This window comes from Lepidochelys kempii, chromosome 5 (assembly GCF_965140265.1).
Source record: "Lepidochelys kempii isolate rLepKem1 chromosome 5, rLepKem1.hap2, whole genome shotgun sequence".
NCBI classification, from domain to species: Eukaryota; Metazoa; Chordata; order Testudines; family Cheloniidae; genus Lepidochelys; species Lepidochelys kempii.
The window spans coordinates 5,663,620-5,690,926 of record NC_133260.1 but is presented as its reverse complement, the minus strand read 5'-3'; the positions used below and the strand labels follow the sequence as shown (position 1 = coordinate 5,690,926).

The 27,307-nt window shown below is 49.2% G+C and overlaps 1 protein-coding gene across 5 annotated transcripts in view; it reads right to left on the bottom strand.

Moving 5' to 3' along the window:
• Positions 1-27,307, bottom strand: part of NOL6 (nucleolar protein 6) — a 74,087-nt gene that overhangs the window by 7,664 nt on the left and 39,116 nt on the right. For 4 of the 5 annotated variants that reach the window (XM_073343403.1, XM_073343406.1, XM_073343405.1 and 1 more), the window contains exons 22-24: positions 22,946-23,070; positions 22,398-22,487; positions 4,112-4,312 (exon numbers count right to left, since the gene is read on the bottom strand). In XM_073343403.1, coding sequence (XP_073199504.1) covers positions 4,112-4,312; positions 22,398-22,487; positions 22,946-23,070 — 416 coding nt within the window. Of the gene's footprint in view, positions 1-4,111; positions 4,313-22,397; positions 22,488-22,945; positions 23,071-27,307 lie in introns of those variants that run through there. The other variant, XM_073343407.1, reaches the window with a different exon arrangement.

The window sequence follows — 27,307 nt, the reverse complement described above, 5'->3', positions numbered from 1 at the left end:
CACTCTGAGGCTCAGGAGCATATCAGGAACTTGTTTTCCCAGGGTCAGTGAGAAGAGCCAGTGACACCGCCTAGGCAGCCAGCCAGGGGACTGTTTCGGTATCCAATGGCATTATAGAGGGAAAATTACACCAGGATTGGAATTTGCCCATAGAGATTAAAAGTCACCAAGAAATTTGAAGAAAAAAAAAAAAGGACAAACAGAAAAGCTACCATTTTTGTGCAACACACTAAAAACCAATGGGAGGGTTCCCAGAGATTTGCGTGGGCCTGCCGACATACTGATCTGCGTGTGCAAACCACAGAAGGAAAGCAGCCACGTTCTTTGGGCTGCATTAAGGAGTCAGCGAATCGCACAAGATAGAGGTGGAAAAGCCCCACTGGGCCATCTCCCTGACAAAGGAAGAACTGTTCCGTCTAGTATTGTTTACTGGTGCACCGTCAGATCTTGCGAATGTCGCACGTGACTGAATTTTCACTCCTTTCTTTGGAAGATTGCTCCACAGAATTTGTAGGGAGACAGTGTTCTGCAATTTCGAGAAGGGTGGAGAATAAAGGGCACAGCAAGTGACTAATAAAATCCTCTTAGCCGAGGTTAACCTCAGAGAGAATGTGGGAGAAAAATTGTTCCAAAATATGCACGAGTATGTGTACATGCACACACCAACATCTGCCCGTATAGTACGACTCACCGACTTGTTTTGCAATGTGACAGAGAATTTCCTAAGGCCACTTGCCAGATTCACCCATCAGAGGGGCCTTTATTCAGAATAGAAACATTTCCTTTCTTCTAGAGGGAAGGGTCCATAGATCCCATCATATCCAGGACAAAAAACCTTCTTCATCCCCAGAAGTCTATTTTTTTCCTCCTCTCACAACGTATCAGCATGAATATTTGCCCATCCTTGCTTTAAGGCAGAAATAAAAGTTGCTTTGCAGTAGGAAATGTTCATATGAAAATTTCTGAATTTCAGTATGTTCAATTACTGTTAGTTAATCCTTAGAGAATTCAGTGCATGGAAGGATCTCAAACCTACCAGGATCTTCAAAGGGCTGGCCATTCCCACCCTGCCCTGAGAGTTCTGGTTCTGACGCTCGACAAACCGTAACATGAGAATACTCACTGTACGGGGTCTGTGGACCTGCCCACCAGAAGGAAGGTTTTTCTTTTTCTTCTGCACCCAGAAGATCCACAGACCCCTTACAGTGGGCTGTCCAGGAGCAGTCTGCAGTAAGGGAGGGTATGATATAACAAAACTCTATGCAGCTGAGTAAATAGACTCTTAACCTGCGGAACCACAGCGTGCAGAATCCTTTGCTCAAGTGCTGCCTTCGAGAAGCTCGTAATACTCTTGTAAACTTATGCACGCTATGAAGAGAGTCCACAAGATCTTCCAGTCCAGGAGGTAGCCACTGGGGGAGCTTCGAGTTTCTGGCCTTGTAAAACTTCTGTTTTGCACCATTTTATCCACTCGAACATCAATGGCTGGAATAAAACCAAAGGAGTCAGTGATTTTCTGAACTCTTTTGTATCTTTGATGTAGATCTTCAACTCTCTCCGAACATCCAGGGTATGCCAAAGATTTTCAGTAGGATGTGGACAGAAAGATGGGAAGGACTCTCTTGCGTCCTCTGGAATACTGAATTTACCTTGGACATGAAAGCTGCATTGCTTCTTAAAACTTTGTCCTGATGGAAGGTGCAGAGCTGTGGTTCTACTGAGGAGACTCCCAGTTCTGAAACTCTTCTTGCAGAAGTGAGTGCTATGTGAGAGCTACGAGGAAAACCACTTTTAAGGAAATAAGGACATTTATCACAGAGGTTCAAAGAGTTCTTAGAAAGCCATTTAGCACTAAGTTTAGGTACCAAGGGGGAATCCTGCAAATTGGAGTAGGGTTGACACGAGACACTGCTCTAAAAGATCTTGGGGGGACATGATCCTGTGTTTTCCTGTTGTCTGGAAGATACTGAGGTTGCAGTCACTTGAAATGTTAATGTTTGAGGTTTGAAGACCAATGTGAGACCTTCGTTCAGGAATTCCAAAACATGTTTCACCTTAGCCTTGATAGGATCTATCTGCAATTATTTACACTGGGTCTCGGATCTGGACCAAATCCTTCTTATGCCTTATTTGTTGAGCTTTTTCTGGATGCTAAGAGCATGCCTCTTAGGGGCTCTGAATATCCTTTTTTGTTTTAGCTGGAACCTCACAAATACAAAGAAACTAGATTCAACTTCCCTGGGTCGGGGTGGAGGATCAGTCCTCGTCATAGAAAATTCCATCAGCGTGGGAGAAACAAAGGGTATTCTGCCTGCTGCACCAAATTTGAAGCCCAGGCTCTCCACATCCAAAGCAGGGCCACCAGAATTACCTCTGCCCTCTGCTTTGTATCCTCTGAACTGTGTTGGGGAGCACTGCAAACCGTGGAAAGGCAGACAGCAGCAGCCCTTCCAGCCACAGAAAGCATGCATGCATGGCTACGGGTCAGTGAACCCTTCACCTGGGGGCAGAAAGTGGGAATCTCTGCATTAAATTGAGAAGCAAATGGGTGACCGAGGGCTCTGAGTATTGAGTCCAAGATCTCTGGGTGAAGACTCCACTTCTCTGGCTCTCTCCTGTCTGCTGGGTGTTTAACTATCCTCTTATGCCGAGAGCTCAAAAAGGGACAGAGGGTTCTTTTCTGCCCATGAACATAACAGGCTGGTTTCTCGTAACATGGCTATGGACCTGGTGCCTCCTTGTTTGCTGACAAAAGCTATTGTAGCTGTGCTCGGACATCGTTAGAACATCTCTGTTGCTCAACTCTGCGCCTAGTGCTAGTAGGGAGAGCTAACTGCTCTGAGCTCAAGCCCGTTAATGCTATGTCAAAGCTCCTTCTCCACCCATGCTGTTGTATGAATCTGTTCTTTGAATGAGCTCCCCTTTCTCTGAGACTGACATCGCCTGGAGAGAACTGCGGTGACAACTCCGAAATCTTGGGGCCCTATGAGTCTCTTGACTTCCAGACACCAGGAGAGGGATTTCCCCGAAGAGCCTACCCCCTGGATACGCAGAAGAGGTTTCAAAGTCCTTCCTTAAGAAGGGGGTCCATCTTCCCATCCATCTGGTCTTTGAGGAGGAAAACCACCCTCAGCTGGGATCACCGTGTCTTGTACTGGGGATGGATCTATGAACATTACCGTGCCTCTGGGCCAGTCTCCATTGCCAGGTGTGACACCAGCCTCCTGCTAATCGCATTCTGCACCATGATCTTCCATGCAAAGCTGGAAGCCATTCACAGGCCCTTCCCAAACCAGAGTGCTCCTCGCACAGCAGCTGACGAGACAGGGCTGCATGCCTGCAAAGCATCTGCTGCCCAGATTGAATGCTGCTAAAGCTGCTGCCACGTGCCCACTGGGTGGCTGACACAGGTGGGGTGATAAGGGCTTTGCCAGCATGCACTGGTGAAACGTGCTGCACGGCTATCCTCTGTTTATCCACAGAGCAGGCTTCCCCTCGCTAACGTGCCTGAATCCAACCCTGGAGAGACCACCCTCCATGAGCGAATGAGGACTTCAGTTCCCACGGCCGATTCAATCCTTAGCTTCCCTGCTGAGACGACCACGGGGCCAATTAGTGCCAGCTGTAATGGTTTCCATGTTGTGGACACCTGCAGCATCCAGACTCATGTCACACAGGCTACCCAACAGCCATCATGTGCAGCATCACCTAGATGTGGACACAGCCATCTCCCATGATCAGTCCTGTGAGCCACTCATCCCCCCGCACCCTGTACTCCTCTTTTCTGTCAGGCACCCGAAGAGAGCTCTCTGCAGTGATCTCACTGCTCCAGCACGGCCAGGTTAGGGGGCCAGAAACATTAAATTAACTGAACCAGGAAGACACTGTTAGTGCCATCATTTGCACTGGGGATTGTGAGGTCCCTACGCAGGGCTCCAGGTGCTATCTGCTATGGCGATTCTTTCACCAGCTGACATCCCCACTCCTATGGACCAGGGATGCAATCACTATGTGCAGAAGATGGAGAGGTTCCAGTATCCATTTCCTGCAGTGAAAGCAATCTGCACACAAGACACCCACATGCATCCCTGAGGCTCACTGCCACACTTACCCTCAGCTCCTGGAGGTAGCACTGCACTGGATCATAACCCACCACTGGGAAAACGAGGGTCTTGACCGGAGCATCACTCTTCAGCATTCCCCGGCTGAATGACTTCGCTGGTCGGTCCACGCCCTCCAGGTGCCTGGGGATCTGCTTAGCATTCAGGTGGATAAGGACGTCATAGATATCCAGAGGTGGGCGGAAGACCATCTGCAGAAGGGGAGGAGAGGAAGACAGAGGTAACACTGCTTGCAATATGCAGGATACAGTGTAGGAGCCTTGGATCTTATGCCCAGGTATCCCGGAGGAGGGAACCATCCCCCACCAAGTTCCTGGCATCATTAACTCTTCAATGTCCCATTCCGGGCCAGCATCTGTTTCAGTGCCTCTGCTGAAAGGGTTTTTTAATCAACCCAAGTGGTTAGAGTTAGAGATGCAAATAGCGTTTTAAAAAGTTACTGTTTAAACTATTAAAATTGTATCGCAGGGGTCGGCAACCTTTCAGAAGTGGTGTGCTGAGTCTTCGTTTATTCACTTTAATTTAAGGTTTCGCGTGCCACGTCACACATTTTAACGTTTTTTAGAAGGTCTCTCTCTCTAAGTCTATATATTATATAACTAAACTAGTGTCGTATGTAAACAAGGTTTTCAAAATGTTTAAGAAGCTTCATTTAAAATTAAATTAAAATGCTGATCTTACACTGCCGGCCCGCTCAGCCCGTTGCCGGCCTGCGGTTCCATTCACTTAGGCCGGCAGCGGGCTGAGCGGGGCCGGCCGCCGGGACCCCAGACCGGCAGCGGGCTGAGCGGGGCCGGCCGCCGGGACCCCAGACCGGCAGCGGGCTGAGCGGCTCAGCCCACTGCCACTCAACCCGCTGCCGGTCTGGGGTTCCGTCCGCTGGCTCCTGCCAGCCAGGGTCCTGGCTGCCAGCCCTGAGTCCCGGCCCTATCCACATAGAGTAGGTACCTACCTTCTCCCCGGTTCTAGCCATTCTCTTCCTCTCTCTGCACTGAGATGAGGGTGGGAGTATGCTGAGAACAGGGCTGGGGGTGAAGGAGCAGGCTGGGGGTTGGGGTGCAGGGTCTGGCCAGGAACTAGAATGAGGGAGGGGGCTCAGGGTTGGGGCAGGAGGTTTGGGTGTGGAGCGCTTACCTGGGCAGCTCCCATTTGGTGCAAGGGGTGCAGGTGGGAATGTGCGGGGGGGAGGGGGGGTGCAGGAGCTCCCATTTGGTGCTCAGGGTGGGAGTGGGGATGTGGGGGGTGCAAGAGGCAGGGCATGGGGGGCTGGGGGTGTGTGAGGAGGGTGCAGGAGTCAGGGCAGGGGGCTGGGTATGTGTGAGGGGTGCCAGAGTCAGGGCTGGGGTCGGGTGGGGGGGGGGGTGCAGGGATGAGGGCAGAGGGCTGAATGTGTGTGAGGGGGGTTCAGGGCAGAGGGCTGGGGGTGTGGGCTGGGGTCGCGGGGGTGCTCCCAGCCCCCTGCCCTGAGCGGCTCACGGCAGGGGGCTGGAGGGGATATGCCCCGATTCCACCCCCTTCCCCAAAGTCCCCGGAGCAGAGAGCGCGCTGCGGCTCCGCTTTTATCTCTCCCGCTTGTAGCCGCAGGGGGGAGAGGAGGGGCAAGAACCCAGCACTCTGGGGGAAGAGGCGGGGGGAGGGGGAAGCTTGCCTGCCCTGCAAGGAGAGAGCGGTGGGCGGGGGGGCGGAAAGGAGCGGGCCGGGCTGGGTAGGATTTTTAGTGGCACGCTGCTGTCTGCCCAGGTCCGGCAGACAGCAGCGTGCCATTAAAAACTGGCAAGCGTGCCAAAGGTTGGGTTGCTGTCCCCTGTTGTATCAGTTCACCGTTTAACTACTAAGGAGTTCACAACAGAGGTGAGGAAGTAGGAGAGCAGGGGGGTTGCTGCAGCATCCCCATGTTCTACATGGGGCTCCCCTGCCAGCCCCCAGCACGCCCCAGGTCCCCGCTGCCAGGAGTCCTGGGACCATAGAGGAGTTTAAATGTTAATTGAATACATTAATGATAAGACTGAGGCTTATCAGTTAACATTTTACATCCCTAGTTAACAGTAGAGGCCTGGGAGCGTGATCTAGTGACTGAAGCAGGAAGGAGTCAGGACTTCTGGGCCCTACTCGCAGCCCAGCCACTGACTTGCTATGAGACCATGGACAAGTCACCGAGGGCACGTCTACACAGCAAAGAAAAACCCACGGCTGGCTGTGCCAGCCCACTCAGGCTCAGGGAGTCCAAGCTGCGGGGCTGTTTCATTGCTGTGTAGACAAACCGAACTCTGGGACCTTCCCACCTTGTGGGGTCCTAGAGCCCAGGCTCCAGCCCGAGCCCTGAAGTCTACACTGCAATGAAACAGCTCCATGAGCCCAAGTTGGCATGGGCCAGCAGTGGGTGTCTAGTTGTTGTGTAGACACACCCTTATTCTCTCCTTGCCTTGGCTTCCCCATCTGGGAAGTCAGGTTAATTGCATCTACCCCGTAAAGCATTTTGACAGCCTCAGAATGAAAGATCCTAAGAGCAACATATTGTGGTTACACCACCCGGGTCAGTGGCATGCAGTAGAGTAACTATGTGCATGTCACTGCAAACAAACTTTCCCAATGAATCAGATTCACACTAGGGTGGAAACAGAGCAGCCCTCACTAATGGGTGCAGCAGGGGACAGGAAAACCCTCCAGCAAAGTCAAGCAACATGTGGATACGCTGATGAAAGGATTTAAATCCAGTGTCACAAACAGCATGTGAAGTTAAGTCGGGGTCTCTCTCGGTGTAGAACACTTCTGCACTACTTGCTCAGGGCACGTCTGTGAGAGTCATGACAGATTAAAGGGAGGGGGAATGGAAAGGATGTTACATTATTCGTCAGCAGGCCATGGAAGAAAACCAAGCATCCTAAATGCATTGATTTCTGGTGGGTTGCGTGCTTCAGCTTCCTCTCTGAAAAGGGAATGAGAAGTTTGTGCCAAGTTCAAACAGAGGGAACAGGAAACAATCAAAAAACAGGATTCTTGGAACCATGCTCAATGCTGCCTCCCCTCCGCTCATCAGCCTGGGATTTTCTCTCTGCGGCGAGGCCACTTGAAGCCAGCCATGAGGAAGGGAATAAAATGCACTGCCCAGCTGCTGTCGTGCAGTCTGAACTCTCTCACCCACACACAGTTTGAGAAGAGCCGGTCGCAATCTCGTCACATTGGATGATTGGTGCAGGAGAGAGGGCGGCTGCTTTCCACACATATCTGGGCTCCCGGGCCTGCTGAGAGACCTAGCCAGTATGCTCTGGCCAGGTGGTGGGGAGGGGCCAGCTGGGCTCTGCTTCTCACTCCCCGGCCCACTGAAGCTGGGAGCAATGCTGACCAGCAATACCACTAGCTCAGAGGAGAGGAGCATGGGAGTCCCAGACCCTCAGGCAGCCCTGGCCAGAAGATCTGACAGCGGCCTTCTTAGAGACCAAGCATATCCTCTCCCATCCTGGCTGGGAGGCTGGTGGACCCGTGGGGCTTCCTTCGTGTGTGAGATGAGTGTAAGGCCCAGGAGAAAGAAAACTGATTGTCCCTCTCCCAATGTCAGGGACCTTCAGGGGTGCAGTAAGGAGGCACCTAAAGATCATGGAGGTCCAGGGTGACATTGGCTAGGGAGACAAAGAGGATGTAGAGTGGCGCGGACTCCCAGCATCAACAGGCTCCCTGCAGAGGGCACAGGGAGCTGAACTAAGCTGAAGGGCATCTCTAGGGCTCTGTAACACGAGACAGCCCCCTCCCGCAGAACCCCCGAGCCACTGCGCCAGGGGACCTGAGGATTCCATCTCCGGCCTTCCACCACCCCAGTGCTGCAGCCGGTCCCTCAGAGGACAGCTGAGTCTTCGACCATGCACAGGCGAATGAGGGGATGAGTTTATTATTAACAGAGTGGAGCGATGCCGGACAGATAAATATTTGGACAGAGAAGAGATGTGGGGATTTGGCCGCCGCTGCATTAAAATGGAAAAAGCAGCTCATCTGTGGAATAAATGACGTCGCCAACCACAAGCCCATCATCAGCACAGAAACGCGTGGGTTGAGGGAACGCCACCCAGGAAAGTGTGGGCTAAAAATACGTATGGGGCTTAGAGGCTGGTCAGCAGCCAGGCTTTGTGGAGGGTAACAGTTCGACAGTCCGTAATTCTTAGCAGCACCGTAGCCTAGTCTGCAGGGCCAGGCAAAAGAGTTATTCAGACTGAGCCTCTTCCCCTGGGAGAAGCTGCCACAGAGCATCTGCCAAGGTCCCTTTGCAGATGGAGGGCCTCCGGGCCTTCGGCTTGCTCCATTTGGCCTGCTCTGCCCTTAGGGAGAAGGAAGGTAAGAGCCTGGCAGGTAGTCCTGTCTAGAGAACAGGGCCCTGGGAAGATATGGCTTCTGCAGGAGAGGAGATTCGACGGGCAGGAGATTTTGTTCAGTGCTGCCTGCGAAAGGAGCCTGAACAGCTAGGATGCTAATGGAGAAAAGCAGGGGTCCCACTGCCCTGCGCAGCCCAAGGCAGAGTTCTGGGGCATGGACAGAGACGTGGTGCTCAGCCCCACGACCTGTCTGAACTGCAGCCCCCAGTGTCTCAAAAACATGAGAACGGTCAGGATGCAGCGTGGCCTGGTTATGGCAGCCACTACCTGCTCCGCATTCCATCCCTTCTGGTTCAACTGAGGAGGGCACAGCTCGCAGCTGCATTTTACAAGGCGTTTTTTCTCCACGGCCCTGGAAACCACGTCCTCTGATCTCCCCAGAGAACAGCTCAGACAGTACAAAAGCAAGCATCTCCCGCGCTGCCCTGCTAAGGTGACTCACGTCTGGAGGGACCACCTCTAAGACAGAGAGGAGAGTTCCATTTTCATAGCCCATGAGATCCTCAACTACCCTGTTGAAACTGCCAATTAGGGAACCCATGAATGCCAAGCCCCCTGGTTGGGGCATTGTGATGTTAACGCCCAGCCACAGGGAACCAGTCCCACCAGCTCCTTTCACTAGCCACAGCTTCCCTTACCTCTCTGCTGTATCCTCCAACATGCTGCTGAAGTTTTGGTCTGAGAGTCAGATCAACCACATAGAGCTAATTTTCAGGTACTGCCAGACCCCTTCCAGCCAGCGTCCAAAGTAAAGGAATCTAATTTAGGCCACTCTACACAAAAAATTGCACGTTTAACATCGTACAACATCACACCTTTAGTTGAAACAGGTTCAACTGTGGTGGGCAGACAAGCCGTTAGTCTGATGAGAGGGATTAGCCGCACTCTGGCTCTGCCTTTTGGTACGGCTGCCCTGCTCCTGTTGCTTGGCTTCTCTGTTACTGGAAGTTTGCAACCAGAGTAGCCCATTGTGCTAATCTCTTTGTGGATAAGTAGCCCTTTTGATCACCCAGGATACTACATCATCCATCCACAATCTTCTCTTTTTCTGCCTCATGTTCTTCTGCCATTAAACTTTCCTTCCAGTGTCCATAAATATACATCACCCACTAAAACCTCTTAAAAATGTAGCCTTCAAATCAAATCTCCTTTTCCATAAGATCTCTAACTAGAGTTTACTGATTTCCAATCACTTCCAATACTTTTTCATTGATTGTGCCATCTATCCATGATATTTTCAGAATTGTTCTATAACACCATACATCAAAGGATTGTATCTTCTTGATTCTTGATTGTTTGAATGTCCATGTTTCACAGTCATAATTTAACACAGACCAAAAGTAAGTTTCTAAGAGTCAGACTTTAGTCTTCAGATTTTTGTCTCTTCTCAGATGTTTATTCTTCCAGGATGTCTCTTTCGCTCTTGTTATGCTTGTGCTAACTTCAGTATCCAATCTTACATCTTCTGTAATAATGGTTCCTAAGTAGTAATAGTTTCTCACTTACGGTACAGCTGTGTCATTCACTGAAATATTGCATGTTTTCCCAGGATCCTTGCATAACACCGTAGTTTATGCCTTGTCTAGAATTCTTTGAGGGGGTCAGTAAGCACGTGGACAAGAGGGATCCAGTAGATAAGGTGTATTTAGATTTTCAGAAAGTCTTCTACAAGGTCCCTCACCAAAGGCTATTAAGCAAAGTAAGCAGTCATGGAATAAGAGGGAAGGTCCTCTCACGGATTGGTAACTGGTTAAAAAATAGGCTACAAAGGATAGGAATAAATGGTTAGATTTCAGAATGGAGAGAGGTAAATAGTGGTGTCCCCCAGGGATCTGTACTGGGCCCAGTCCTATTCAACATATTCATAAATGATCTAGAAAAGGGGTAAACAAAACAGTGAGGTGGCGAAATTTGCAGATGACACAAAACTACTCAAGATAGTTAACTCCCAGGCAGACTGCAAAGACCTACAAAAGGATCTCTCAAAACTGGGTGACTGGGCAACAAAATGGCAGATGAAATTCAATGTTAATAAATCCAAAGTAATGCACAAACACATAATTCCAACTACAGATATAAAATGATGGGGTCTAAATTAGCTGTTACCACTCAAGAAAGAGATCTTGGAGTCATTGTGGATGGTTCTCTGAAAACATCCACTCAATGTGCAGCGGCAGTCAAAAAAGCTAACAGCATGTTGGGAATCATTAGGAAAGGGAGAGATAAGAAGACAGAAAATATCACATTGCCTCTATATAAATCCATGATACACCCACATCTTGAATACTGCGTGCAGATGTGGTCGCCCCATCTCAAAAAAGATACATTGGAATTGGAAAAGGTTCACAAAAGGACAACAAAAATGATTTGGGGTATGTAGTGTCTGCCATATGAGGAGAGATTAATAAGACTGGGACTTTTCAGCTTGGAAAAAAGATGACTAAGGAGGGATATAATTGAGGTCTATAAAATCATTACTCATGTGGGAGAAAAATAATGAAATGTTATTTACTCCTTCTCATAACAAAAGAACTAGGGGTCACCCAATGAAATTAACAGGCAACAGGTTTAAAACAAAACAAAGGAAGTATTACTTCACACAATGCACAGTCAAGCTGTGGAACTCCTTGCTAGAGGATGTTGTGAAGGCCAAGACTATAACAGCATTCAAAAAAGAACTAGATCAGTTCATGGAGGATAGGTCCATCAATGGCTATTAGCCAGGATGGGCAGGGATAGTGTACCTAGCCTCTATTTGCCGGAAGCTGGGAATGGGCAACAGGGGATGGATCACTTGATGATTCCCTGTTCTGTTCATTCCCTCTGGGGCACCTGGCATTGGCCATTGTCGGAAGACAGGATACTGGGCTAGATGCACCTTTGGTCTGACCCTGTATGGCCATTCTTATGTTGTCCCATTCAACTCTAGACCAGTGGTTCTCAACCAGGGGTCCAAGGCCCCGCTGGGGAGCCGCGAGCAGGTTTTGCGGGGGCTGCCAAGCAGGGCCAGCATTAGACTCGCTGGGGCCCAGGGCAGAAAGCCGAAGCCCTGCTGCATGGGGCTGACGCCTGGGCCCTGAGCTTCGCCACCCAAGGCTGAAGCTGAAGCCTGAGCAATATAGCTCTGTGGGGGCCACTGCGGCATGAGGCCCCAGGCAATCGTCCTGCTTGCTACCCCCTAACACCGGTTCTGGCTTTTACATGCAGAAAACCAGTTATTGGGACACAGGTGGGCCATGGAGTTTTTAATAGCATGTTGGAGAGGGCCTCAGAAAGAAAAAAGATTGAGAACCCCTGCTCTAGACTATACTCCCCTGCTATATTCATTTATCATCTCCACGAACTTCATCAGACATTCTGAATCACCCAACAGCACTGTGTCAATCTCCATAGCAAATGTTATTAACCCATTTTCCATTCATCTTAATACCCTTTTCTGTTTCTCAACTAATTTCATAAAACACTCGCTATAAATGTTGAATAAAGTTGGGGACATTATACAACCTTCTCTCACTCCTCTGAATCTTCATTAGATTTCCATTTCCATCTCCCATTACAAACCTCTTCTGACTCCAGCATCATTGTTTTATTACTCAGCATTCATTTCCATCAATCCCTACAGATCTTAATATACTGAGCTATTTGTAGTGGCAGATTCTGTCAAATGCTTTTTGGAACTCAATGGAACACAAGTAGACTGGTTTCCCCATTTCAGCTGATCTTTCTAATATGTGTTTCAAGTTCATAATGGTGTTTATCGTGTCCTTTCCACAGTTGAAGCTGTATTGTTGTTCACTGACTTATCACTCTTTCCTTGTATTCAGTCTTGAACAACTCACAGGAGTATCTTAGAGGCCTGTGATACCATGCTGATTATTCTGTAGTCTTTACAGTGCATAGCATTGTTCTTTTGGGGGATGTGGATAAACAATGAGGTTGTAAAATCATCTGGCAGTTTTTCCCATCTCAAACATATCTTTCATAATCTCTGGCAGGGCTTTCAAGCCTTCATTGCCTATGGTTTTTAATAATTCAGCCAATATTCCATCACATCCTAGTGTTTTTCCATTCTGAAGTCTTTTTACTGCTTCCATGATTTCTTTATCCATTACTGGTGCACTTGGTTTTTTCAGGCCCATCGCCACTATATAATTCCTTGATATATTCTCACTATCTCTCATTCTTATCTTTAGGGTCTGTCAAACATTGTCCATTTATGTCCCTAAGGATCATACTGATCACCTTTCTTTTGTAATTAAAGACCCGTATCTTCTAATGCATCTTACTTTATCTTCATCCAATTGTTCAGTTTCATTGCATTCTCATTCAGCCATTCAAACGTTGTTAATCTGCATTTATCCTTTATCATTGTATTAAATCTTTGCCATTCTTTTCCTGTTGTCAATCCGGGTGCTTTTACTTTCCCTCTTTTGACCAGCAGAGCAAGAATTTAATCTGGTATCAATGGTTTTTTGTTAGCTAGTAACATCTTGCCAACATGTTTATTTCCAGCTTCTTTACAGCACCTTCCAGATGTCCCCACGTCACTTGGTGCTTTGCTGAGCCACAAACATTGCTTAATGGGGGTCATTTTGCTCAAGTCTTTGCACCACGGATATACTTATTCCCAGCATCAGAAAGAATTTCCATGCCACCGCTATAGTGAAAAGAAAACTGAATTGGCAGCTAGATAAAGATTGACTAAATAAGACTATATATATATCATTATTATATATCACAAATAAGACTATATATATATATATATCATTATTATATATCACTTGATCATTGCCTGTTAGGTTTGCTCCCTCTGGGGCATCTGGCATTGGCCGCTGTCAGCAGACAGGATACTGGGCTGGATGGACCTTTTGTCTGACCCAGTAGGGCCATTCTTATGTTCTTAAGGAAACTGCCAATTCCAACTGGCCCCAAAGAGTCCTTATTAAAATGAGTTTTCACAACACCAAAGACCAACAGAAATGTTTTTTTGCCTTTTTTTTTTCAGTTTAACAACTAATGAGTGACAGGGGATGGATCACATGATGATGACCTGTTCTGTTCATCCCCTCTGGGGCACCTGGTACTGGCCACCATCAGAAGACGGGACACTGGGCTAGATGGACCCTTGTTCTGACCCAGTAAGGCCATTCTTATGTTCTTAACAAAGAGGGTATTTAAAAAAAAAAAAAAAAAACAAACCTTCCTCTTGCAGTGTTTCCAACCCAAACATAAGAGCACTAAACGAGACCCCAAAAGGAAAGTTGACTAGAAACTTATTAGACACAAAGGTGAAACAAACTAGTCTATTTTCATTGCCCAAACTGAGAGAAATGGAAAAAGTGAGCTACTAGTGTCAAAAATACATTTGACTCAACTTAAATATCCTAAGATGTTACTTCTAACATTGGCAGAGGAGACAGTTTTCCTGAGGTTTTATTTTCCTTTAACACACAGATTGCGATTTTCAAAACTGTCTCAGGGCTTCAGGCACATTTCTTCCACTGGTATTTATGGTGAGTTTCTCTACATTCCCTAAATTGCTTTGAAAAATCTCAGCTATGGATTTTTAATCTGGCTGAGGCCTGTTAAGCAAAACAGCGGGTTTCAAAAATATAGGCCCCCCTCTTCATACTCTCTCTGTATCCATGAACAGTGCAGGCATTTCCCGCAGTGGAAGTTAATCTTTTACTGATCATTCATCACACTGGAACTGCTGGGAAATGAATACAGGCACCAGCATTGCAGAGTCTGGGAAAGACGCAGACTTTCCGAGTTGTTGTTAACTCCGTTCTAATGGCAGCTGGTCAACTTCTTTGTTTTAAAACTAATACACTTCCCAGCACCTCTGGAAGTCTGGATTTCATACCCCAGTTTGATTTGCTCGGCACTGCCAACCCACCCAAGAATATAAACCAGGTCAGCGCAGCTGCTTCTTGACAGATTTGTGGGCTCAGGAATTTGTTCTTCTCGAGCTACTATGAAAAACTTCTCTGCTCTGAAGTCTTTGTGGTTCCTGCCTGTTGACCTTCACAGGTCGATATGGCCCATTGGTTAGAGCAGAGAATTGAAGGGTCCAGCCCTGCCAATGACCCACTGCGCAAGTGAGTGCATCTTTCTGTGCCTCTGTTTAATCACCTGTAGAAGGGGACAAAAACCTCTTTCACGTTTTGAAAGACTTAATTCCTGTTTGTACGTTGCTCTATTATTCGTTACAATCTACATAGGCAAGACAGGCAAAGAGCAGCAGGGGAAATAGCATCACACAGAGGGGAAGTGACTTGCTCAGTGTCACACAGAAGGGAAGTTACAGAGCTGGTATCATGAACACCTCCCCAGTGCCCGGAGTGAACAGGTAACATGCAAAAAGCATCATTTAACTGTTCAGCAGTAAAACAACAGAGCTTCTGAATAAGACACGGTGATGACATCTCCATGGTGATGGCAGCATAGCCTCCCCCTCTCTCCACCCTTATCCCCACTTCCAATGGCTCCTATGGTCTTAATACAAATGGTTTTCCTTGCCTCCTTGCTAGCCCGCATATAGGGCTTGTCCTGCCTCCTGTCAGGACAGGGCGCCACTGCGTGCCTCACTCAGGGAACCAGCCTCAGAAGCAGGGGCCGAAGCAGATCTGGCATGGAGCTGGGGGCAGCCAAAGAGAGTCAGGATGGCAGGGGAAGGAGGCAAGGTGGGGGAGGGGTTACATGAGAGACAAGGAGATGAGGAACCAGAGAGGGGGCAAGGCAATGGCTGGTGCTTTCTTTCAGCTGCAGTCCCTCTTGGTAGGGTCCAAGGACTGCGGCTAGATGGCCCAGCAGGTCAGAGCCCCCTTGGGCAGCCGTTCTGGAAACCACACCGCTTTCGGTCACAGACTTATGAGTTTAGAAAAAGCTCTGCCCTCGTGCCTGGCCTGAGGGGCTCAGGAGCCAATTGGGCTGGATCCACACATCCCTACCCTGCATGCTGCCCTCGGCAGCGCCAGAGTCCCACCCTGGAAAGACAAGGCAAGCTTCACGGGCACTGCCCACGCCCACCTCCTTCCCCATGTCCTGCTTCCAGATGCCTTTTCTGTCCAGCTGAGTAATTTAATATAAAAGCCAACCCAAGCTAGAGGCAACCTCCTCATGGAAACAAAACATCAGCCAACAAAGGTGGCTCCTGAGTTATTCTAGGCAACTTTCCACCAAGCTCAACAGGGAGAGATGCCAAGACACACGAAGAGCCAATCTCCCCCGTGAGAAGGGCCCAGGCTAACCGGGGAAGAAAGCTGTCAATCCCTGACCCAGTGGAATGCAGGGCCTCACCCAAGCTGCTAGAAGCCCTGCCAAGGGCTGGCTCCATGGAACACCTCCACCTTCCTCTGCAGCAACATGGGCCGATGGAGTAACACAACCAGCCGTTGGGGGTAGGGGGGAAATAAGAGGGTGTGTGCACAAGGGGATTACAGCTGGAGCACTAGTGATAGCTGGAGTCCCAGCTGCCCGAGCTGTCCCACATTAAACATGACTTTCTGAAGTTTCCACTGCTCAGGCTGGAGCATTCCAGGCTTGGCTTCTGCCCCACGGAACACACACACACACAGAGTGAGAGTGAGAGAGAGTGTGTGCGTGTACACATGCAAAAATATCAACAAGAATACTCGAGCTATTTCTCGTGGGCAAAGGGGATTACAAATTCCTCAGTGTAGTGGGGCGCCTGCCCCACTCCAGCGGAAAAGGAGTTAAAAGCAGCCCTGGGAGAGGGCTGCAGCAGGGGAAAGGATTAAGAACAGCTGGGGGAAGCTGACTGAATAGCTGACCACAGCTGTGGCCAGCTCAATTAGGGCCCAGCTGGCCCTGATAAGAGGGCTGTGGGCCAGAAGCTGGAGGTCTCTCACTCTAGCCCCGAAGTGGGAAGGGCTAGCTGCCTGGGAGCAAGGTACCCGAAGTGGAGCAGTGCTGGGGAAGGGCAAAGGGAGCTGGAGAGCGCCAGCCTGGTAAACCCCCAGGCTGCAGGCCTTGTGCAAGGCCTAAGGAAAGGTACTGGGGCTGCAGAGGTACAGCCCAGGGACAGGCAGAGGCAGCTGGTCCAACCCCCTTGCCAGTGATGAGTAGCCATTACAGACTGCAGCCTGCCCCAGTGAGCAGGGGCTACATGATGACTGGCAGTAGCCACTGAGGCAAGGTAGATCTAGAGGGTTGGCGGTTCCCCAGGGAGGGGAGACCCAGAGTGTGGGGGTACTGCTGGGGGCAGGACCCCGAGGTAAAGGGCACCGGGGTTCGTGAGGGACAAGGGGCCAGTGGCAGGCAAGACACCCCCTCACACAGAAGGCCCTTCAGCGATCCAGCAAAGGCTGGCTCTGACCTGGCAGTGAGCAGTCCAGGAAGTGTCTCAGCACCTTCAGCCATTTTTTTTCCCTATACGCCCCGCCCAGACCAAAAAGGAAGTTAAGCGTAAACCTAAAAAAAAAAAGCCATTTTAAAAGCAGCTTCTAATTTTCGGCAACTCCAGAGGCCCAGTTTCAGAGGTTCTGAGCATTCATAGAATCATAGAAGGTTAGGGTTGGAAGGGACCTCAGGAGGTCATCTAGTCCAACCCCCTGCTCAAAGCAATTTTTGCTCCAATTTTTGCCCCAGATCCCTAAATGGCCCCCTCAAAGATTGAACTCACATCCCTGGGTTTAGCAGGCCAATGCTCAAACCACTGACCTATCCCTTCCTCCAAACAAGAGGGGGGAGGGATACCTTCAACGAGAGTCATCGGCAGTTGCACTGGTGCTCAGAACCTCGGAAATATCTGGCCTTACTCGTCTCAAGGTAGGCACCCACAGTGAAAGTGCCCCATATTAGCAGACCCCTTGAAAAATGCACAGCATCCATAAAACACCACGAACTGAGGTAGGAAACGTACAAGAGTCGGAAATTCACAGACGTGCATGCCACAAGTTAACATGACCCCATATAAAGCCTAAGGGATCACAGATGCCCCCTTGCGCACACACACAAATCCGGAAGTCCTTACTAGCAGTGAAGTCAGAAATAACTAGGATACACTTATGTAGAACTTGAGAGCACAGACCATCAGAACACAACACACATGCTCTAGGGCTGCTGAAGCTGCAGTTGTCACAGGAACCAATTCCCATGCTTTACATCTCCATTCTGAGGTGTCATTAACATTATTATTTTGCACTTAAAGTCTCTTTCCCTCGCCCCTCTTGGTTTCCTATTCTCTGCAGAAGTTGGCTGCCAGCTCCCACACTGCTATTTAGATGAGTAAGAGGAGCAGGAAGGATTAAACAAAAGCCACTGTTTTATAGAGAATCCTTGGAACTGCCCACTGTCCCTGACCTGGTTCAAAAAATAAAACTTAAATTAAATTAAAGCTTTACCACAGCTTATTAAAACCCAAGATCAACTTGGACTCGGGAAGAGGATTCCCCAAGCCTCATACAGCAGTTACAAGAACACAGTCCAGAAAAACAAGACACATTTGTTATTCTTTAGTTGTACCTCTTACGCAAAATTAAACCCCAATCCTGCAATCAGATCCACGCAGACACTTGTGTCTATGTGAAGCTTTTGCCTCCCAGTGAGGCTCAGTTCACAGACTCCAGGCCGAAGTCACTGACCACCGTGGGCATCCTCAGCCACATAAGAACCATTTATTTTTGGTTTCATATTTAAAAAACTTGGTGTCTATGGTCTACCAACGCAAGTTTGTGAGCGTTTTGCCAAAATAAACCCGTAGAGCCCAACCCTACAAGGTGTGTTGGGCCAGTAATCACTCCTTGTTTGTACTGCAGTAGTGCGCAGAGGTTCCATCTCTGATCAAGCCAGGAGCTGTACAAACAAGCGCTTAGTAGCAGACAGACACTCCCCGCGCTGAAACGCTGACAATACGAAGCGACAGGACGGGCCAAGTGCTGGAGAAAGGAAGTGCTGCCGTCCTCGTTTTACTGAGCCCAGCTAGAGATGAAGGCCCAGGTTTTTAAGGCTGTTCAGGCGTTGCGGCACTTAAATGCGATGCTGATTTTAACGACGCCCAAATAGCTTTACAAAGCTGGGCCTAGGGCCACCCAGGATGTCTGTGGCAGAGCTGGAAATTGAACCCAGATCTACTGAATGCCAGTCTACTGTCTTAACCACAAGGCCAGTCTTCCTCTTACGCCCTGCTAGCTTCAATGCTGAGCACCTCCTTCCTGGCAATCAGGCCCTGGAAGCTTGCCACACAACACTGCAGAGGAATAAAACAGAAAATGTTTGGGGCCACATCCTGTTCACACTTACTACCAGGCACAGGCTCAGATTTGCAGAGCTCCGCAGGGATTGCTCCGTTCGGGGCTGCAACGCCAACAAACCAAAGTCCCACTGAATCCCTGTGACGCAGGCTCCAATGCCAATTTTGAAAATGAGACTTGGGCCTTGCAACACCCAGCATTGCAAGAGTTCAGAATCTGGACCTATTCTTGGTGCTGTGACCAGTCTCATTAGAAGTCATTAAAGGCTGCTCATGATCAGACGCCCAAAATTTTCCTCCTCAATAACAACTTGCAGGCTCAATTAACTTTCTCCCTTTATACCACAGCATCCAAAATGCAGGTAATTCTACTGGGTAAATCTCTGGCAACCAACAAATTAACTTCTTTTGAAAACAAGAATTCAAAAAATAGGCCGGAACCAATGGGGCTTCCTCACAAGAGGCTGCTCAGAGACTGGAGGTTTAAAAACAGACCTGCTCTGGAAATGGAAAGTGGGGACCAAATGAGAACTCACAGCATCAGTAAAGGACTGCACGGTAAAGATAAGGGCAGCCAAGTGAGCATCATGTGTTAATGCTGATCCAAGAAGGCCATGATGTGGAACAATCCAGAGGGTTTAGACGTGGAAAGAGGTGCTGGGGAGAAAATAAGTGTGAATAAATGATGAAGAGAATGGAGTTAACGATTCAAGTTGGTGAAGACACTGAACCAAATGACGTCACTCACACAAACAGGGAGTCCTTATAAAAAATAGCTCCTATTCTCCAGGACATTCTGGATGGGTGGACCCATGTGCCTGCACAGACCCCACTGACTTCAACAGGGTTCTCGCCACACAGGGAAACCAGCAAGATTGGGGCCATAGCGCTTAACAGCGAGCAGATAAGAGGATCTGAGCCAATCAGTGACATGCACACGAAGAGAACGAGCAAACAAACGTATTCCACCACGGACAGTGACTTTTGAGGAGACACAAGGAACTATGGATGGCGGTAGCATAGAAACAGGAAAAAGGAGACTCAGAACAGATCTTCAGGAGAGAGAAGTGTGACTCTGGCTATTACGATCATCTAGGTCTAATCGGTTCTCAGCAACTCTTCAATTTTTTAGTGTAGACAAGACTTAAATCTCACTGTTAACTAATTTTGCTGCTGATCGTTTTAGCAGGAACAGACAGCTCCTCTGGGCTTGTAGGAGGAGTTCAGGAATGTGAGCCGAGCTTAGGGCAGAGTCTCACCGCTTCCCACATGTACACGGGTACAACCCAACGCTCACATCTCCCTTAGACTTCTCTTGCTAAGCTGTACTGATCTCAATATGTACCTATACCATGGTGCGTTGTGCTCCCGTCTAACAAGCTAAGCAGGGTCCACTAAGATAGGTACGTATTTAGGCAGGGTAACCATGCGTCCCGAGAGCAAACGGGACAAATGCCCACTTTTGTCAAAGAAGTGGGGTGCAGAAGAACATGGGAAGGGGTGGTGAACGGTGATCCCAGCTCCACGCAGGACGGGAGGCAGGGCTCAGGCGGCAGGTAGGCAGGGCTCGAGCGAGTAGCCACACCAGCCTCGTGTGGGGAGGGGGGCCCAGGCCAGCCCTCTCCGGGGGGAGGGGGGAAGAGAAGATGGCTCAGCTCTGTGCAGGGGAGGGGGGGCCTCAGGCTAGCCCCATGCAGTGTCCCATTTTCCTTTTGGGAAATATAGTCACCCTATGTTTAGGAGACCTCCACCAAGGCACACTTGACTTCTGCAGGAAGTGACACTGGCCATTGAGCGAGGGGTGCTCCTCCTGCCGAGTCATTCCCAGACCAATGCCCAAGCCTGGTTTTAGGGGGTGCTATTTTTCTGCTGACAGGTTAAACCTGAGATCCTTTTGCAAGAGTCAGGGCATGAGCCCCAAAGTCCGGGCCACATTGTTACTCCAGTCATTACATTCTGCCTCCCAGAATTCCACCTGCACTTTCAGTTAGATGCACCATCCTTCCCTTCCCGTTCTGAACAGCTGTGCAACGCTGCTGTGCTTGAATGTTAAACTGCACCCCAGAGGTGGTTTTATTTCAGTGGTGGAAGAAGCAATTCTGTACATCCCCTGCCTACTACACAGGAATGCAGGTGGTTTAATCCTCACCTGGGGAGCTTCAGACTCCTCTGAGCAATATTAAGCACCTCAAACACAGCAGGGAACAGTTACAGAAGATCATTACTGACCCCACATGGCTCTGGCCTAACATGAAGAGTTTTTCATTTACAGAACAGCTGTATGGTACATGTAATCATTCTCACTTTCCCAATGCTTGTCTGGGAAGAGGATCAGCTGCCTGAAGCAAGCGCACCCTCTTCTGGGCTCTTTGGAGAACGGCCACTTCCAGAGCAGTTATTTTTCAGAATACCGCTCCCGCTCCATGATGCTAAGTAACTCAGACTGCAGCATAACGAGGAGAAGGAAGACCCAGGAGAGTGAGCCAAGAGGCTACCATTTGGCACGGATTGCCCATTTGGCTTGGACTGCACTGAAAAGATGCCCAGCACCTCTATGGAGAAACTCTACAGAGTCCCACAGGGATCAAACTTGGCTCTCTTCTCTCAACAATATCTACCCTTGTCTTGGGCCTAACAGCAGGTGAAAATTTTTCAACCAAGACAGATTTTCATACAAAAATGGACTTGAAATTTTCAACTTTTTGACTAAACGTTGTTGACGACATTTTTTAGGGGTTTTCCTCCCTCCTGCCCACAAAACATCACGTCACCTGATGAAATGAATAGGCAACAGGTTTAAAACAAACAGAAGGAAGTACTTCTTCACACAACGCACAGTCAACCTGTGGATCTCATTGCCAGGAGTGTTCATGGACAATAGGTTCATCAAAGGTTATTAGCCAAGATGGTCAGGGGTGCAACCCCAACCTCTGAGTTTCCCTAAACTGGTGACTGCCAGAAGCTGGGATGACAGGAGATGGATGGATCACTCGATAAATTGCCCTGTTCTGTCCATTCCCTCTGAAGAACCTGCCATTGGTCACTGTGAGAAGACAGGATACTGGGCTAGATGGACCACTGGTCTGACCCAGCATGACCATTCTTATAAAGCACAGGGCAGGGGTTCTCAAACTGTGGGTCATGACCCTGTTTTAAAGGAGTCGCCACGGCTGGTGTTAGACTTGCTGGGGCCCAGGGCCAAAGCGGAAGCCTAAGCCCCACCCCCCAGGGTCAAAGCTGAAGCCCTCGGGCTAAATCCCTCGGTAGCGAGGCTCAGGCTTCGGCTTCAGCCCTGGGCAGTAGGGCTCAGGTTACAGGCCCTCTGCCTGGGGCTGAAGCCTAGGGTGGCAGGGCTCGGGTGGGCTCAGGCTTTAGTCGTCCCCCCGCCCAGGGTTGTGTAGTAATTTTAGCTGTCAGAAGGGAGTCGTGGTGCAATGAAGTTTGAGAATTGCTGGCATAGGGAAAGGATGTGGGCAATAACCCCAGCTGCAGAAACAGCTAGAGGCCACTCACCCCTGTGCAGCCCCTCCAGGGCAGGGGTGAGGCACAGCGGGGTGAGGGTGAAGAGCTCTCACGGCTGCCTCCATGCTGAACCTGTTCTGGGGCACAGGGATGCCCATCTCCAGAGGTGGTGCATGCAGCTCCTTTCACCAGCCCCAATTCACAAGCACGCTCTGCTCAGGTGCGCTAAGGAATTACCTTCACATCCTGGCTCCCAAGCGGGTCTGTGAGCTGCTCCTCTAACGCCCGGAGGGATTCCAGCGCCAGCACAAGAAGGCGCTGCAGGATCTGAGGAGGGGCAGAGATTTGGAGGGTAGAACCAAGGACAACCCCAGACATCACACAGCCCCTGCACTGCGATAGGGACACTTGCTAGGTGCTGGGGCAGGTGCCCAGCTCCAATGGGGGCAGGGAAGACACACTGTTCTCAGCCAGACGACAGTGCTACAGTGAGGGGCATGAGGAAGGGAGGGACAATGGAACAGGTGCTGGGGGTCAGTTGGGGGCATTGCTCAGGTGCAGGGAGTAAATAGAGCCTGCACAATACCTGCCTCCTGGGTAGCGGCATCTCTGCAGCAGGCCCAGCAAAGAGGCACATCTGGAATAACCCTGACAGAGGAGGGGGATGGGAATCAGAGCACTCCAGGGCAGGGAGATCTGAGGGGGAGCAGAAATTACCCCTGGCTGGCTGCAGGCAGGCACCCCAGCATAGCAGGAACAGCTGGGCGGGAGGATGCCTGGCTCACCTGCGCAGAAGGCCGCTCTTTGGTCCACACTGAGCTCCGTTTGTCTCTGGGGGTAGCAATGAACATGACGGGGAGGTGAAGCCGGGCAGCCACAAACTCGTTCCTGATCTCGGTGTAATCTGCATCTGGGGAACAAACCCAAAAGCAACATCCAAAACCCTGTCCATCAGCCCTGCCCGGGTGCCAGCCATGTCCCTCTTTGCCCCCAGCAGGCCTTCCCAGCACACGCAGCATGGGAAGCCACCACTCTACGTTCTCACCATAGGAACACAGGACTGGCAGGGGGACCTCCAAGGTCACAGAATCCAGTGCAGTGCTATCCCTGGCAACCCAGTTCCACAATCCCCTGGATAATAAAGCTTCATTTTAAATCTAGGTTCAGAACCTCCCTCCTCTGCTGGTTAGGAACCTTCTTCGCATTTCCAGCCTAAATTTACCCAAAGCCAGTTTATCCCCATTTGCAATTGGACCAACATTGTCCTTTGGGTGCCACAGCTCTTCCCCCGCCCTGGAGTTTGCCCTCCCCAATGTATTTACAGAGGGCAATCGGCTCCCCTTCAGCCTTCGTTCTGCTGAGCTAAATAAGCCAATCTTCTTCAGTCCCCTCTTGTAAGACAGGCCCTTCATCTTTCTTGAACATGGGTGTTCAGAACGGGTCACCAAACACAAGGCTAAGCAGGGAAACAGTCTGGGACGTGGGCAGCAGCCCTAGTCTGCATTTTCTGTCTCTCTTAAGTTGGTCAAAGCCAACACCTGAAGTGGAGAAGCAGAGTGAGGAGACTGTGGGGGTATATAGAGCAGCACCAACTAAATACAAAGCCCACAGACCAATCCTGGCCAAGATGCTTCCACTGACGTGGCCCTAGGGTCACTCGCAGCTCGTCTGAGGTCAGGGATACGTACAGCGTAATCGCACACTAGCGCTGAAATCTCCAGTACCACTGACCCTACAGTCAGTGTCTGATGCCAGCTGAAATAGCTTAAGAAATATAACAGCTTCAGCCAGCACTCTGTGCCACTGGCTCCCCCTCTCTGCATCCAACAACTCCACACAGCAAAAGGACCTGGTTACAAACATGCCCCTCCCGGGCTCACCAGACTTTGTATAAGAGGTTTCACCCCACACATTAAAACAGCCGAGTAACAGGCCCCATAGCAGACATTAAACTCTGAAATGACGAGAGTCTTCAGACTACCGCAGAATTGCTACCTAGGCACAGAGGCTTGGGGGGTAAGGGAGATCCCTGTGTGCTCATCAAGTGCGCCTACTCTGCAAGGGAAGGTGCGTTTGTAGTACGAGTAGGCATATCTGTGCTAGTCCAAAGTTGGCTAGTTCACATACCAGGGGCGTAGATGTGATGGCAGGGTTCAGCACAGGCTAGCAACCAGAGTACACACCTAGGGCCCCGGGCAGGCCTGTACTCTGGCAGCTGGCCCACAAAGCCACGTCTACACTACTATTGTTACCCAGGCTAGCTAGACTAAAGCTTGCACAGCTATGGCTATTTGTGCGACCACCACACCTGTCATGTGGACATATGCTCAGAGCTCCTGTCATCAGACACGGTCCTACTTCGGGGGTGCACAAGATCTTCAGGAAGTGTCCCCGATTTCTTGTTTACAAGCCCAGCCCACGGTCCCCTCTCTTGGGCAGGCACCGTACAGAACCTAAGAATGGCCATACTGGTCAGACCAATGATCCATCTATCCCAGTATCCAGATAGAGGCCAATGCCGGATGCTTCAGAGGGAATGAACAGAACCAGACAATTTCAAGAGATCCATCCCGTTGTCCAGTCTCAGGTTCTGGCATTTGGAGGTTTAGGGACATCCGGAGCATGAGGTTGCGTCCCTAACTAACTTGGCTAATAGCCATTGAAAAGCCTATCCTCAGGAACTGATCTAGTTCTCTTTCGAACCAAGTTTTACTTTAGGCCTTCAAAACATCCCCTGACAATGAATCCCAAAGGCTGACTGTGTGAAGTACTTCCTCATGTTTGTTCCAAGCCTGCTGCCTATTAATTTAATCAGGTAACCCCTAGTTCTGGTGTTATGTGAAGGGATAAATAAAACACTTCCCTATTCACTGTCTACACACCGTTCATGTCCTCTACCATATCCCCCCCTGTAGTCGTCTCTTTTCCAAACTGAATAGTCCCTGTCTTTTTAATCTCTCCTCACATGGAAGCTATTCCATCCCCCTCATCATTTTTCTTGCCCTTCTCTGCACCCTTTTCCATTCAAATATACTGTTTTATTTTTAGATGGGGGACCAGACCTGCACACAGCATCCAAGGGGTGGGTGTACCATGGATTTATATAGTGGCATTATGACTTTGTCCCCTAGATCCCGGAGAGCATGAAACAGAGAACAAAATATCTGAGTGTTGCTTAGATTTCATGCAAGCCAAGGAACAGGATAGAACTATTTTTACTCATTGATTGAAATGCATCTTTTCTCCCAGCGCCAGGGCTTCTCTACCTAGCAGCTGGCTTGGAAGGACACCTGCGAGGAGCCAGGAACAGCTTAGAAACCTGGGTGCCACATGGGAACTTGCTACACTACACACAGCACGTCATAAGGCTTCGGGATCCATGCTCAGTTGCTGGGTCGGTCTCCACAGGCCTGTGGATATAACCACTGGGAAGCTCCGTTACAAGAGCTGCAGGTCAAGAAAGGTTTAGAGGTGGCCATTAAGGGGAAGAGTCACAAATAGGACTTAGGGCCTGATCCAAAATCCACTGAAGTCAACGGGAGTTTTAAAGGGTTTTGGACCAGGCCCTCAGGACAGAATGTGGCCTTGGCATCACTACTATGGGATGGCTGCTCCGTAAAATGACCTTACATTTCACCTCCACTGCGCTCGTTCAACTACAGTCCCCGTGGGGAGCTGCTACTGTTGAGGGGCCGCAACATGGAATAATTTGGTAGCGCTAAGTCCAATCCCCACAGGGCCAGACATCCCATAGGGCAAAAAATCATACGCCACAGGTAACCCTCGCTGACTGTCATAGCCAAGGCACCAAGGCCTAAACTTTCTTCTAACCCCTTCCAAGTGGTCACTGCAGCGCAGAATTGAACCTCATTGGTAGGGCAACAGGAACTTAAAATGGAGCTGCATGTGTAGAACGGGTTCTGCAGATCAATAGAGAGCTTCAGTCACCAACGTGGTCAGGCTGGAATCTTTTGTCAGCACTAAATTCACTCTTAGGGCTCCTTTTGTCTCTAGCCGCCTACGTTTATAATGCACTACACTAACTCTGCACAGGGATCACGCCACCGACCACCGAAATGCAGCCACCTCCGAGTGGAGCATGGCACCTGTTTAACAGTGAACAGCAACACCACGTAATCATTTTTAGGAGGGGAAGTTTTCTTTCTAGTCCCTTACCAAAAAGACCTGTTGCTGGTGCAAAATGGCTGCTATATTCCACCCAAAGGCAGTTGCATTTCGTGGCGGGCAATTCTTCACAACGCAGTTTAATGTATGTAAAAAATTTTGGGATGGAGGATGGCTCTAAATGCACGAGTTATTGTTAATAACTAGAGCAGCACAACTGTGGGATGCACCAATACTGCAGAACTGTTGAAATTGAATAGAGCTACTCAAAAATTTTTTCATCTAAATACACTTTTCTCCTCTGAAAAATGGTTTTTGAACCAAACCAAAAAAAAATGGTTTTTTGTTTTGTTTGAGATTTTCTTGGTTTAGATGAAAAACCAAAAAAAACCAAAACTTTCAGTTTTGGGTAAACATTTTTGGTTTTCAAAAACCGAGTTTTTCCCTCTTCTTTTAAAATAAAAAAAATTTTTTTTTTCCAGAAAATTCAGGTATGTTTATTCCTACCCTAACACCGAGAGCCACACATTATACACTGGACCCTCACTAGAACGCAGGGTTTGGGATCCATGCCAAGTACCGCGTTATAGGGGGACCACGTTAAAACGAAATTAGCAACAAAACTAGCAAAATTAGCAGTTAGAAAGGCGCTTTGCCTCCTGTCCCAAAGCTGCCGTGGCCGAAGAAAGGCATCTCTCCCATACCCAGGTTGCTGGGGATTAGGGTTAAATTTGGGATCCATGGCCGCAACTGCATTATAACCGAATTCGCATTATATAGATGCACGTTCTAGCGAGGGTTCAGTGTATATATGGCTTGTTCTCACTGGGAAGCTGCAGAGTTTATGGCCACCTGTGGCTCCCAAGTAGAGTTATACAATATTTTCATACTGTTGCTTGTGACCAGTAAAAATATTTTTACAACAGACAATATATTAAATAATTAGGGCTGTCAAGTGATTAAAAAAAATTAAATCACGATTAATCGCACTGTTAAACAATAACAGAATACCATTTATTGAA